Genomic DNA, 14,250 nt, shown 5'->3' with positions numbered 1-14,250 from the left:
CTGTAATAATTGAATAACTGACTGAGTGCCACGTGTATGCTTGAAATGCTTTCTATCGAGCCCTTGATAGCAAATTTCTAATCAGTGTCTCAAAACGATGGTTAATAGTAGGGAATGGGCACCTGTCATCTGTTGAATTGGCTCACATGAAAGACCCTGTTCAAAGCCCAACAGGCATTATGTGAATTTAGTAAAACGTTGCGGGCAAAAAGGCGTGCATGCGTCCTTTCAGCCAGCCTTCCCTCGTCTTTTTTCAAGTCCCATGCACGTATATTTATACGTCCAGCCAACGCGCCCTTCAACAAGTCGAGCCACCACAAAGCCCAACCCGTAACCCTAACTATCCTGCCTTTGCTCGATGGAGAATAGGCATCTCCTCCTCCTCTCCGCACTCTTCATCTTCTCCCACTCATCTCTTCTCGTCACCCACGGCCAGCTCCTTCCCGTCGTCAGTCGCTGCACAAATTCTGGCGACCGCGATATCTACATCGTTCACGTCAAAATGCCCAATAACACCAAATTGCTCGGCTCCAAAGCCCGAGAGAAGTACTACAAATCCTTCCTGCCACCCCCCATTGCCCCTGGTCAGCACCGCCTCGTGTTCTCATACAACCATGCCATCAGCGGCTTCGCCGCCAGGCTCTCCGAAGACGAAGTGAAGGCCATGGAATCGATGGAGGGGTTCGTGCATGCGTACCGCGATCGGGAGTTCAGCCTCCACACCACACACTCGCCGGACTTCCTTGGGCTCCACCCAGACCGCTGCTTCTGGAAGGACTCCAACTTAGGCCAAGGGGTTATCATCGGAGTGCTCGACACCGGCATCATCCCCTCCCACCCTTCCTTCATGGACTCCGGCATGTCGGTCCCGCCGTCGAAGTGGAAGGGGATCTGCGACTTCGATGTGAACGTGTGCAACGACAAGCTGATCGGGGCGAGGGGGTTCAGCTCGGGGTGCCGGGACTCCCCGGTTGACCACGACGGGCACGGTACGCACACGGCCAGCATAGCTGCGGGAAGCTTCGTTCACGGTGCCGCTGTCCTCGGCCATGCCAAGGGCACTTCGGCCGGGATGGCGCCGAAAGCTCACCTGGCCATCTACAAGGTGTGCTATGAGACGTGCCTGGGGAGCAATATCTTGGCCGGCATCGACCAAGCCATCGCCGATGGAGTTGATGTGCTCTCCATCTCCATTGGATCACCACCAGAACCCTTCTATGACGACAGCATGGCCATCGGTACGTTGGCTGCGGTAGCGGAGGGAATCTTCGTGAGCTCCTCGGCAGGCAACGCAGGGCCTCGCGAGAGCTCGGTGGAGAACGATGCACCGTGGGTGCTCACCGTTGGAGCAAGCACCATGGATCGGACTATCCGAGCGACGGTCAAGCTCGGAAGTGGAGTAGAAATCGACGGAGAAACCATGTATCAGCCAGAAAACTTTCCCACAATCCAATTGCCGTTGGTGTACCCCGGGGCGAGGGGGATCTCTCGGGCCAAGACGTGCAGCGAAGGCTCGCTGGATGGGATCAACGTCCGGGGAAAGATAGTTTTGTGCGAGACCGGCGGGTCGAACACCCGCATCGAGAAGGGTGCGGTCGTCAAGAAGGCTGGCGGGGTCGCGATGATCCTCATGAACCGGGCGCAGGAGATGTTCACTGCGGAGGCCAGTGCACATGTCATCCCGGCGGCCCATGTGAGCTACGCCGCCGCCACCAAGATCAGATCCTACGTCAAGTCCTCGCGAACCCCCACGGCGGCAATCCTCTTCAAGGGCACGTGGTACGGGGCTCCACCGTCACCCACCGTCGCGGCCTTCTCCGGCCGAGGCCCAAGCATGATCAACAATGGCATCTTGAAGCCGGACATCATCGGGCCGGGTGTGAACATCGTCGCTGCATGGCCTTCGGCCGTCGGTCCCAACCCCAGAGATGACTCCATTTCCACGTTCAACGTCCTCTCCGGCACCTCGATGGCGGCTCCTCATCTCGCCGGTATCGCCGCGCTGTTGAAGGTCTCGCACCCGGACTGGTCCCCTGCGGCGATCAAATCCGCCATCATGACATCTTCCGGCACTCTTAACAGCGACGGGAAGCTCATCGCCGACGAGACCTTGAAGACGACCAACTACTTTGCAGCAGGCGCAGGGCACGTCAACCCATCTAAGGCCAACGACCCGGGACTCGTCTACGACCTCGCCGCCGATGACTACATTGCGTACCTCTGTGGTCTGGGGTACACCGACCGACAAGTTTCGGCGATTGCTCGCAGCCAGATAGATTGTTTAAGCTTGATGCCAATCACAGCAGAGGAGCTGAACTACCCGACGTTCTTGATGTCGATCGGGGCTGACTCGCAGAAGACTGTCACGCGGGTGGTGAAGAATGTTGGAGAGGCTAATGAAGCATACTCGGTGCAGGTCGATGCGCCAGAGGGGGTGGAGGTGACCGTGTATCCGGATAAGCTGGTGTTCTCGGCGATCGATGAGACGGCGGTCTATGATGTGTACTTCACCACCGGCGACACCAATGACAGAGTAGGAATGGTGTCGGAGGGCCAACTACGGTGGGTTTCTGGCAAGCATGTTGTGAGAAGTCCTATCTCGGTCACCTTCATCTGAGATTTCTTAGCTGAGCTACTAGAGTAATGATTTGGCGTTTGTTAATTTACTTTGCATTAGGACCCTGTATTCAGGGTCCTCCATGATGAATATTTCAAAGTTGTAGTTGATATGGTCAACTTTTGGGGCATTTGTTATCTCACCACAGGGTCCTTCGTGATGAATATTTCAAAGTTGTTGTTGATATGGTCAACTTTTGGGGCATTTGTTATCTCACCCTTTCACATAGGTGAAAATAAATTCATATCGAGAAAGCCTACCCTGTTTTTGTTAAGAAAATGATAAGGAAAAAGAGAGAGAACACTTCACTGAAAGAATTAGAGAAAACATGTTTTTGACACCCACACACAGAACAAATATATGTGAACAATATCTTGTTTTATAATACCTGATCTTGGTCTTCAATCAATCTATGATAGTTGTCCACATGGCCCGATGTGTATTATCAGGGGCATGTGGTTCTCTTTATTTAAGAGTGCTAACTCAATAAAAGTTTAGTATGATGATCGAGGTCAGTTCAACATTAAATAATTGAAGTAAAAATTGATGTCTTAAGATAGAGTTGGGCCAATATTTAAGTTAAACGTGTCAATCTACACAAATGAATCATTCTCGAGTATGTACACTGAAAGGATTTGTAATGTACATTTAGCTTTTTAAATGTTTATTAAATGCACGTTGCATGAATAGATTAGTGCATAATCTCCAAAGGAACGAATGGTCTAATGCATATTATGTGAAATGAATACAGTAACGCAGGGGTAGGAAGAGTACCTTTGTTCGGTAACAATCAAAGTTAACCAGGACAAGGCCTGGAAGACCAAGAAAGGACTGAAATAGTTGGTACCGCATATAGCAAAATTTGATACTATTGATCGTCGATTTAAATAGCTTCCAAAATTGTCAATTCAACATCTGATGCATATTGATTTCTGACATCATTTCAGGTTTTTCATTTCATTAGCTGGGTATTCATCGAAGCTGGTCATCAATTAGTTCTTGATGCTAATTGGAATGCAATTTATAGGATCTCTCACAATGGATTATGGCGTCAGGTTCATGAATTAGAATATATATATATATATATATATATATATATATATATATATATATATATATATATATATATATATATATATGTTGGGGGATACCCACCGACCGACTATCGGAGGGCCCGACCGGCTGTCGGCCCGACTGACCGTCTCCGACTGAAAGCCGGGAGTGACCGACTAACGGACGCTACTGACGGCTTTCCAATGGCCCACTCGCCGACTGGAGGTATGTCGGGCGTATCCCTCCCGATTGACCGGACCCAGAGGCCGACTCACATGAAACTCGCCGACTGACGGAGGAACCCGACGCCACTCTGCTGGCCACCGACCAAGGGTCGGCCGTCTCCTCCCATCGCCGTACAGCCGCCGGACCTTGTCAGCTCTGACACGGACATGCGGCACAGTTCCCCAGGGGCATTGTCCCGCCGAGAGCGAAGTCAACCCTGGTGATTAGACGGCCACACGGCGACATGACATTTCCACGGCGGCTCTGACAGTCTACAGTGAGTTGACAGTTCCTCACTCGTCCGCGCCATTGATAACGGCGCCATACCGTGCTCCACTATATATACCGGGGAAGGCAACAGTGCAAGGGGTCGATCCGCCCGTCTCTCCCACATACGCAGGCTCGCCTCTCTCCCTCTCCCCCTCTCAGAGCTCTCTGTCTGCATTTCACTGTTGCCCAGTCACCTCTCTGACTTGACCGTCGGAGGGTCCCCACCGGAGCCGCCTCCGGTCAGTGCGGACTTCCTTTTGCAGGTGCACGCTTCCCGGCGATCGGGCGACGAGGCGATTGGCCGCAACAGATTGGCGCGCCAGGTAGGGGTAGGCATGACAAAGACAAGAGCTCAGCGATCGAGAATCACTGGGTCGGCAAGGCGTTCTTCCCGCCGGGAAGAAGCCTCCCCGCCCCCACCGGCGGCGGAGCCTAGCTCTCCGCACCCCGCAGTAACCACGGAGGCCCAGATTGCGGCCATCGTGCGGCAGATGACCGTGCTGACCGACGCAGTCAAAAGCCTCCAGCAACAACCGACGGCCCGACCTATGCCTTCCAGGAGCAGCCGCCGACGGTCGCGCCGACCCCTGCCGCTTCCAGGCGAGCACTCCCAACAGCGCTCCCACGGGGAGGAGGAGGGTCGACCTCGGCGCGACGACCGACGGTCCCAGCGGCCCTCTCCTTCCCCGTTGGAACGGGCGAGGAAGGAAAAGCGGCCGCGCACACCGTCGGCCTCTCTTTCAGAGTCTTCCGGAGGCTCCACTCCCGGGGTCTCCCAGCATCGACGAGCGGACGACTACGAGCGACGGTTCGAGGAGATCGACCGCCGACTCGCCCAACTGCAGATGGACGGCCAGAAGTCTTCGAACGACGTCGACTTCCAGACCGCCCAGCCTCTCTCTCGACTGGTCCTCGATGAGCCGATTCCCAGTCGGTTCAAAATGCCGAACGTGGAGCCATATGATGGCTCCACCGACCCGGTCGACCACCTCGAGAGCTATAAAGCTCTCATGACAATTCAAGGGGCGACCGACGCTCTTTTTTGCATCGGTTTCCCCGCCACACTTCGCAAGGCTGCCAGGGCTTGGTACTCCGGTCTTCGATCGGGCAGTATCCATTCCTTCGCGCAGCTCGAGCACTCGTTCGTGGCCCATTTCAGCACCAGCCGAAAGCCGCCGCGAACGTCGGATAGCCTTTTCTCCCTCAAGCAGGGGGAAAACGAGACGCTCCGACACTTCGTGGCGCGATTCAACGCTGCCACGCTCGAGGTCCGGGACCTCAACGAAGACATGGCGGTTTCAGCCATGAAGAGGGGCCTGAGGTCGTCCCGATTTACCTATTCTCTGGACAAGACCCTCCCCCGAACATACGCCGAGCTATTGGAGCGCGCATACAAGTATATGCGCGCGGACGAAGGAGCGTCCGACCGACGCTTGGTCGAGCCCAGGGGTCCGAAGGAGAAACGAAGAAAAGGTCGGGAGCCCGCCGAACCAAGCAGGCCCCCGGCCGGTAGTCGGCTTTCTCCACCTCGACAGATCCAAAAATCACCCGGCCGACAGACTCCGAGGTCGGTGCGTCCCAGGTATGACTCCTACACTCCCCTCTCCGCTCCTCGTGCGCAGATCTTGATGGAGATCGAAGGGAAAGAATACCTGCGACGGCCTCCGCCTCTGAAGGCAAAGGGCCTCGACCATCGGAAGTACTGCCGGTTCCATCGGAGCCACGGCCACGACACCGAGCGGTGCATCCAGTTGAAGGATGAGATCGAAAATCTCATCCGCCGGGGGTATCTCGGCAAGTTTCGAAAGGGACCACCGGCCCAACCGACTGCCGATCGACGCCCCCAGCCGACTGAAGAGGCGCCGACTAACCAGCCGACGGCTGGAGTCATCAATATGATCTCCAAGCGGCTGGGATCGGGGACATCTACAGGGGGGGAGCCGACGAAAAGGCCGCGCCCGGACGACGTGATTACCTTCTCGGAAGACGACGTTCGGGGCATCCAGACTCCCCACGACGACGCTGTTGTTGTGTCGGCGACAATAGCCAATTATGATGTAAAACGAATCTTTGTTGATAATGGAAGTTCGACGAATGTTTTGTTTTACTCGACCTTCTCCCGAATGCGACTACCGACTGATCGACTTAGTAGGGTCTCCACGCCCTTGATCGGCTTTGCCGGAGACACCGTCACGACAGAAGGAGAAATCACCCTGCCGGTGACGGTCGGTACCGAACCACGGCAAAGCACGGTCTCCCTCATCTTCGCGGTCGTCCAAGTCCCTTCGGCCTACAATGCCATACTCGGGCGACCCGGACTGAACGCTCTCAGGGCGATCGTCTCGACGTACCATCTCCTTGTTCGATTCCCGACCAGAAACGGAGTCGGGGAGATGCGCGGAGATCAACAGCTCGCCCGACGATGCTTTCAAATCTCCGCCCAAAGCAACGAGACAAAGGATCCCCTGACAATCGACAAACTGGATCACCGGGAGGAGGAAGAGCGGGGTTCGCCGGCCGAACAGCTCGAGGCGATCCCGATAGGAGGAAATCCCGACAGAAAAGTTTGGGTCGGGTCTCAATTGCCCGACGCCGAACGCCACCGACTGGCGGAGCTCTTGACGGCCAACGCCGACATATTCGCATGGTCGGCAGCAGATATGTCGGGCATCCCTCCGGAAACAATGACTCACCGACTCAACATCGATCCGACGATGAAACCGGTGAGGCAGAAGAAAAGGTCCTTCGCCCCAGAAAGGCAGAAGGCCATTGACGAAGAAGTGGACAAGCTGCTCGAAGCGGGCTTCATTCGCGAATCCACGTATCCCGATTGGCTCGCCAATGTCGTCATGGTCAAGAAAGCCAACGGGAAGTGGAGGATCTGTATCGATTACACCGACCTCAACCGAGCATGCCCGAAGGATAGCTTTCCACTCCCAAAGATCGACCAGCTGGTGGATGCGACGTCCGGATTTCGACTGCTCAGCTTCATGGACGCCTTCGCCGGGTACAATCAGATCCGGATGGCGCCTGAAGACGAGGAGCACACCGCGTTCGTGACCCCCAAGGGCCTCTACTGTTACAGGGTGATGCCCTTCGGATTGAAGAACGCCGGTGCCACCTACCAGCGACTCGTCAATAAGGTCTTCAAAGACCAGATCGGCCGCAACATGGAAGTGTATGTGGACGACATGCTGGTAAAGAGCACGCAGATCCCGGACCATGTTCAGGATCTCGAGGAGACCTTCCGCACCCTTCGACGACACCGAATGAAGCTCAACCCGACCAAATGTGCCTTCGGGGTGACCTCGGGGAAGTTTCTCGGATTCCTCGTTTCTCAGAGAGGGATCGAGGCCAACCCTGAGAAGATAAAGGCGATCCTCGACATGCGTCATCCGAACACCAAGAAGGAGGTCCAACAACTGAATGGAAGAATCGTCGCTCTTAGCCGATTCATTTCCCGATCAGCTGAAAGGTGCCTCCCGTTCTTCAAGACCCTGCGCCAGGCGAGCGGTTTCTCTTGGTCGGATGAGTGCGAACAGGCCTTTGAAGACCTGAAAAGGTACTTGGCTTCCCCGCCGCTGCTCGTAAAGCCGCAGATCGGGGAGACCTTGTATCTCTACTTGGCCACATCTTCTGAGGCGATCAGCTCGGTGCTCGTTCGGGAAAACGAGTGCCGAACCCATCAGCCCATCTACTACACCAGCAGGGTCCTCCACGGCGCCGAAGCCAGATACTCGGAGACGGAAAAGATGGTTTTCGCCCTGACCGTCTCCGCGCAACGGCTCCGACCATACTTCCAGGCCCACGCCATCGTGGTACTCACCAACCAGCCCCTGAGGGCCGTACTGCGTCGACCCGACACATCCGGACGACTCGCTAAGTGGGCAATGAAGCTTAGCGAGTTCGACATTCAGTACCGACCGAGGCCTGCCTTGAAGGCCCAGGTCTTGGCCGACTTCATCGCTGAATGCCCGACGACCGACCGAAGGTCGGGAGCCGAATGCCCGGGACGAGAGTCGGTCTCTGAGCCAGACCCGATCTCCACCTGGGTACTTCACATCGACGGAGCCTCCAACGCTCAGGGAAGCGGGGCCGGGCTCCTGCTCACGAATTCGGATGGGGTAGTCACCGAGTACGCCCTCCGGTTCGACTTCAAGGCCTCCAACAATCAAGCCGAATACGAGGCACTCCTCGCGGGCTTGAGGATGGCGAGGGAACTGGGCGTCGACAGCCTCCGGGCATTCTCCGACTCTCAGCTGATCGTGGGGCAGGTCAAGGGCGACTTCGAGGCGCGAGATCCGACCATGATCAAGTATCTTCAGAAGGTAAAGGATCTCGTGGCCCGCTTCGGGCATTTCGAGATCTCCCACATCCCCAGGACGGAGAACGCCCGTGCCGACGCTCTCTCCAGATTGGCAACGTCGGCCTATGATTCTTTGGGTCGGACGTTTGTCGAAAACCTCCAGCAGCCGAGCACCGATCGGGTCGAAGAAGTGCAGCAGCTAACGTCCGAACCAAGTTGGATGGACCCGATCGTCCGGTACTTGTCCGACGGGACCAGTCCCGAAGACCCCACGGAGGCCAAGCGACTCCGATGGTCGGCGTCGCAATACGTGATCATGGACGGCCGACTCTACAAGAGGTCGTTCTCCCTCCCCCTGCTCAGGTGCTTGGGACCGACCGACGCTGACTACGCCCTCCGAGAGGTTCACGAAGGAATTTGTGGGAATCACTTGGGGGGCAAGTCCTTAGCCTTCAAGGTCTTACGACAGGGCTACTACTGGCCGACCATGAGGAAGGATGCGGCAGAGTTGGTCCGAAGGTGCGAGCCATGTCAGAAGTATGCCAATATTCAGCACCAACCGGCCAGCCAAATCGCTCCCATTGTCGCTCCATGGCCCTTCGCTCAGTGGGGAGTCGATATTCTCGGCCCCTTCCCACCGGCGTCGGGCCAAAGGAAGTTCATCGTTGTCGCCATCGACTACTTCACGAAGTGGGTCGAGGCCGAGCCATTGGCGCAGATCACCGAGCGGAAGATGGAGGACTTCGTCCAAAAGTCCATCATCTTCAGGTTCGGATTGCCGCACACCATCATCACCGACAACGGACGGCAATTCGACAACCGAGACTTCAAGGACTTCTGCGCCAGGTTCCACATCCATCATCGACTAACTTCAGTCGGGCACCCACAGTCCAACGGCGAGGTTGAGGTGACGAACCGAACCTTGCTCCATGGACTCAAGACCCGACTGAACGAAGCCAAAAGTCTCTGGGTCGACGAGCTGGGCTCCGTCCTATGGGCTTACCGAACGACCCCCCGTGTCCCGACCGGAGAGTCGCCGTTCAGTTTGGCCTACGGGACAGAAGCTGTGATCCCGCTCGAGATTGGCCTGCCGTCTCCAAGGGTCGAGCAGTACCACGAGCCGGACAACTCCGAAAGTCGGAGGGCCGACCTAGACCTTCTCCCCGAACTGCGAAATGAGGCTCAAATCCGAATGGCCTCATACCGACAGAGGGTCGCCCGGTACTACAACGCCAAGGTCAGACCAAAGCTCTTCAGGCCTGGCGACCTAGTGTTGAGGAAGCGGAGGTGTCGAAGCCCTTGGACCAAGGGAAGTTGGCTCCCAACTGGGAAGGACCCTACAGGGTTGCTGACACCTTCGGGCCGAGAGCCTATCGGCTGGAAACCCTTGAAGGAAAAACCATTCCCCGGACTTGGAACGCCGACAACTTGAAGCTGTATTGCCAGTGAATTCTGTAATTCAATTGTCGGAATACATCTTCAGTTTGAAAAATTGGAGTTCTAACTCTTCCATACCGGTCGGCGCTCAGCCCCGACGCGGATCTGGCACCAACGACACATCGGCCCCTTACACGGACCGATGCATCTACAACGACGGGAGTCAATCCTCCTTCGACGACTTGTCGGACCTCCACAAAGGGCCGACGGACTCTTATGAACGGGAGTTCATGCTCCCTCTACGGTCGAATTTTCGGGCAGAATCCGTCGGCCGACAGGCCGATCGGGCCCCGACCGAAGAAAGGCAAAAAGCCCACGCGACTATTGTCGCGACTTCCGACCGAGCTACGGCCGGTCGAAGGATGTTCGGCTTACCACCGTCTATCACACGACGCGATCTTTGTCGCATCTACGACTTGCCAACCGACCAACGGCCGGCTGAACGCCATTCGGCTTACCACCGGACGCCGGAAGACATCGAACCCGACGCAGGGGTATGGGGGCACCGACTTCGACTGTCGGAACCCGACCTAAAGTCGGGACACATTTTACTCTCGGGGCTGAACAAGTTGCTGAAGCCCTACCGACTTATGCGAGTTGGTGACTTGACTAAGTCAGCGACTAACGTTCGACATTGCAGACATGCTTGGCATTGCAAACAGGGGGAGAAGGCAAAAGAAGAATTCATTCAAGACTTAAAGAAATTTTTTCCATAAACAAAGGAAAGTCTACAAGGTAAAGGCCGGAGCCCGATTACAATCCAAAGAAAAACAGAAGACAAAATAAAACCGACTAATCATCGGAGTCGACGTCCTCCATTGGACGACGATGCGAGTTGGTCGGAAGGTCTGCTCCGACTTCAGCCATCGGAGCCGACTGATCTTCGGCAACCGGCTCTGCGACGTCTTCGGCTTCCGCCCTGGTGGAGAGACCATCCGACGCTGGTCTGGCCGTCTCCTCCGCAGCTGGGGCCTCCGACCCTGGCAGAATCATGTTGCTAAGGTCAAGTTCGGGGTACAAGCTCCGAACGGCTTCCCGGGCATCTTCGAACCCGACTTGGTACGAGAGGTAGCCGCTCTCGAGGAGCTCTTCGCGGTACTCCTCTGAGTCCCGGAAGACCTCGACCGCCCGACCCAAAGCCACCTTCGCCGACTCTGATTCGGCTTTGGCAACGTCTGCGTCGGCCTGAGCGGCGGCATGGCCCTCTTCAGCCTTGGCGAGGTTCTCGAGACTCGCCCGAAGTTGCTCGCGCTCGCCCTCCAACTCTTTGCCGACGCTATCTCGCTCGTGTCGGAGCCGACGGATGGTCCGGGACTTCTTGGCCGCGTCATCCTTCGCCGACTTGAGCTCCGACTCCAGCGACGCCTTGGCCTCCTTGAGTCCGGAGATCTCCTCCAAAATCGGGAGACCTCCCCCTCGAGTCGGTTCTCCCGGTCGACCGACTGTTGAAATTGGTCGAGAAGGACGGCCTTCTCGGCTTCGAGGCCCGCGACCTTATCTCTCCAGGCCGCGCGCATGTCCCCAAACTTCCGATATCCGGCCTCCAGCTCGGATATGTTGAAGACCAGCTGCACAAAAAAGAGCCGACTGTTAGTAAGCCGAACTTGCGATGCTACGATTAAAAACAGAGGGAAGGGGAGCTTACCCGAATCATCATCGGATAGAAGGACGACAGCATGTCGGAGACACGCTGGTTCTTCATCGCTTCGATGTCGGCGGGAAGGAGGAGTGCTTGGCATAGTCTCCTGGCCAAGTCGTGGTTGGCCAGGCCCGACGCACCCTCGGGAAGCGGAAAGTCGGCCGACCCGCCCGCCGACCGACCTTCGTCACCCGACGCCATTGGGGCCTTACCTCGGCTTGCCGCCCAGGCCCTGACGTCGGAGATAGACGGCAAGCTCGAGCCCGACCGAGTCTCGGCAGACGGCGCGGCGGTGGCATGCGTCGGCAGCTCAGGTTCGCGGACTCCCTCCCGAACCTCCGAAATCTGCTGGGCGGTCGGCGTGCCCCCGGCAGAGTCAGCCGCTCGACGGTCGGGCGAAGCAGCTCCCCCGACTGACGGTCCCTCGGACGGGACATCAACAAGCACTGTCGGCACCGACAGTGCGATCACCGGCTCCGCCTCCGACCCGGCTGGTTCGCTCGGCGGAACCACGCGAGGCCTCTTGGGAGGCTGCGACGGTCCGGCACCTGCCGCCGGCCTCTTCCTCACGGCGTGCTGACGTATGTCGGCTGCCGACAGTCGCGTCCTCGGCGGCATATCTGAAAAAGACGACGAAAGGTTAGAGCTAAAGAAGAAGACAGAAAAGAAAATGAAGATGTCGGGAGAATGCAAACCGACCTAAACGGGGGACCGGGCTAAGGCCGGCGTCGTACAAGGCCTGCTCGGTGACGAGCTCGCTCTGCTTCGGCACCGAGATATCCTTTAGCCGATGGAAGTCCTCCCGATCATCGGCCTCCACCCGACTGTTCTCATTTGGATCGGTTCGGGGGTTCCCCCAACGGACTGGAAACCCCCAAGGGGCAGAAGACGACGTGAAGAAGAACTGGTTCTTCCATCCATGAATGGATGTTGGAAGACCAGTAATGAAAGAGAGCCCTTTCCGAGGAATGAAGTACCACCACCCTCGGGCTTTAGGGTGAGGGCGGAGGACAAAGAAAACTCGGAAAAGAGAGATCCGAGGTTCGGTCGGCAAAAGCCGACACAGGAGGGCGAAGCTGACTATCAGCCGAACGAGTTCGGCGCAAGTTGTGCCGGGCATAACCCGTAATAGTCCAGAACGTTCCGGACGAACTCCGGAATCGGGAATCGAAGGCCGGCCCGGAGATCCTCCAGATAGAAGGCCACCTGACCCTCGGGCGGGCTATTAACCCGACCATCGGCGCCAGGGGCGAACAGCCGAATCTGCTCCGGGACGCAGTACTGCTCCCGGAGCCGATCAACGTTCGGCCCCGAAAGTGAAGAAGCCTCCACCTCCGGGGACGACCGAGTGTCTTCGGTCGGCTCTCCCGACCGACTACCTCGTGGGGACGTCCTAGCCATGAGCTCAAAGAAATGGCAAGGAAGAAAGGAAAAAGAAAGAGGGGGGAAGGCTACTCTAGCCCTTGGAAGGAAAGAGTCGCAAGTGGGAGACAAAGCGGAGAAGTACCTGGAGCGGAGGCTCAAGCGGGCAGAGTCTCGACTGTAAAAATGAGAGGGGTAAAAAACCATGTGGGGGTAACTTTGTATATATAGTGCTCTCCAACGGTCGAGATGAAGGCACGCACAGCAAAGACTCCCCAGATTTCGCCGCGTGGCATCATCAGGGCCGTCCAACGGTCCGACGGTTCGACGCACCCTCCTTCAGATCGTGCCACGTCGCCTCAATCCGCTCCACCGAACGCGAACCGACGGCCACACGCCACGTGTCGCGGCGGGACGCGACGTTTTGTCTTCCCGACGGGACGCGACGTTTGGAGTTCCCGAGGGAACGGCGGGAATGACGGTTCCACTTCCCGATGGGACACGACGGTTCCACTTCCCGATGGGACATGACACCTGGCACCGGTTTTATCGCTGACACCAGCGGGACATCCGGCACGGCGGGACGTCCGGCGACGACCGACACCTGATGCTGATGGGACGAGACGTCCGGCGCCGACTGGATGTCGGGCGCCGGTAAACCTCTCGACATTTACAGGGCGCCGGACACCGTATCAATCGGCGGTACGGTCGGATCCTCGCGTACGACAAATCCACTCCTAGTCGCCAGCTCATCACCCGACTTAGGAGTGGAGGGGGGCAACTGTTGGGGGATACCCACCGACCGACCGACCGACTATCGGAGGGCCCGACCGGCTGTCGGCCCGACTGACCGTCTCCGACTGAAAGCCGGGAGTGACCGACTAACGGACGCTACTGACGGCTTTCCAATGGCCCACTCGCCGACTGGAGGTATGTCGGGCGTATCCCTCCCGATTGACCGGACCCAGAGGCCGACTCACATGAAACTCGCCGACTGACGGAGGAACCCGACGCCACTCTGCTGGCCACCGACCAAGGGTCGGCCGTCTCCTCCCATCGCCGTACAGCCGCCGGACCTTGTCAGCTCTGACACGGACATGCGGCACAGTTCCCCAGGGGCATTGTCCCGCCGAGAGCGAAGTCAACCCTGGTGATTAGACGGCCACACGGCGACATGACATTTCCACGGCGGCTCTGACAGTCTACAGTGAGTTGACAGTTCCTCACTCGTCCGCGCCATTGATAACGGCGCCATACCGTGCTCCACTATATATACCGGGGAAGGCAACAGTGCAAGGGGTCGATCCGCCCGTCTCTCCCACATACGCAGGCTCGCCTCTC

General features: G+C 57.2%; 1 protein-coding gene across 1 annotated transcript; it reads left to right on the top strand.

Annotated features, from left to right (window-relative positions):
- Positions 1-321: 321 nt before the first annotated feature.
- Positions 322-2,880, top strand: LOC105044223 (subtilisin-like protease 4). Its single transcript, XM_010922049.2, has one exon. It carries the CDS (start codon positions 359-361, stop codon positions 2,615-2,617), a length of 2,259 nt encoding a protein of 752 aa, XP_010920351.2. The 5' UTR covers positions 322-358; the 3' UTR covers positions 2,618-2,880.
- The last annotated feature ends 11,370 nt before the right edge of the window (positions 2,881-14,250 follow it).

This window comes from Elaeis guineensis, chromosome 4, assembly GCF_000442705.2.
Source record: "Elaeis guineensis isolate ETL-2024a chromosome 4, EG11, whole genome shotgun sequence".
Lineage (NCBI taxonomy): Eukaryota > Viridiplantae > Streptophyta > Magnoliopsida > Arecales > Arecaceae > Elaeis > Elaeis guineensis.
This window is presented reverse-complemented; position numbering and strand designations above follow the sequence as displayed.

Coding starts and splice junctions, on each gene's coding strand:
- LOC105044223 (XM_010922049.2), top strand. CDS start 359: ATGGAGAATAGGCATCTCCTCCTCCTCTCCGCACTCTTCATCTTCTCC.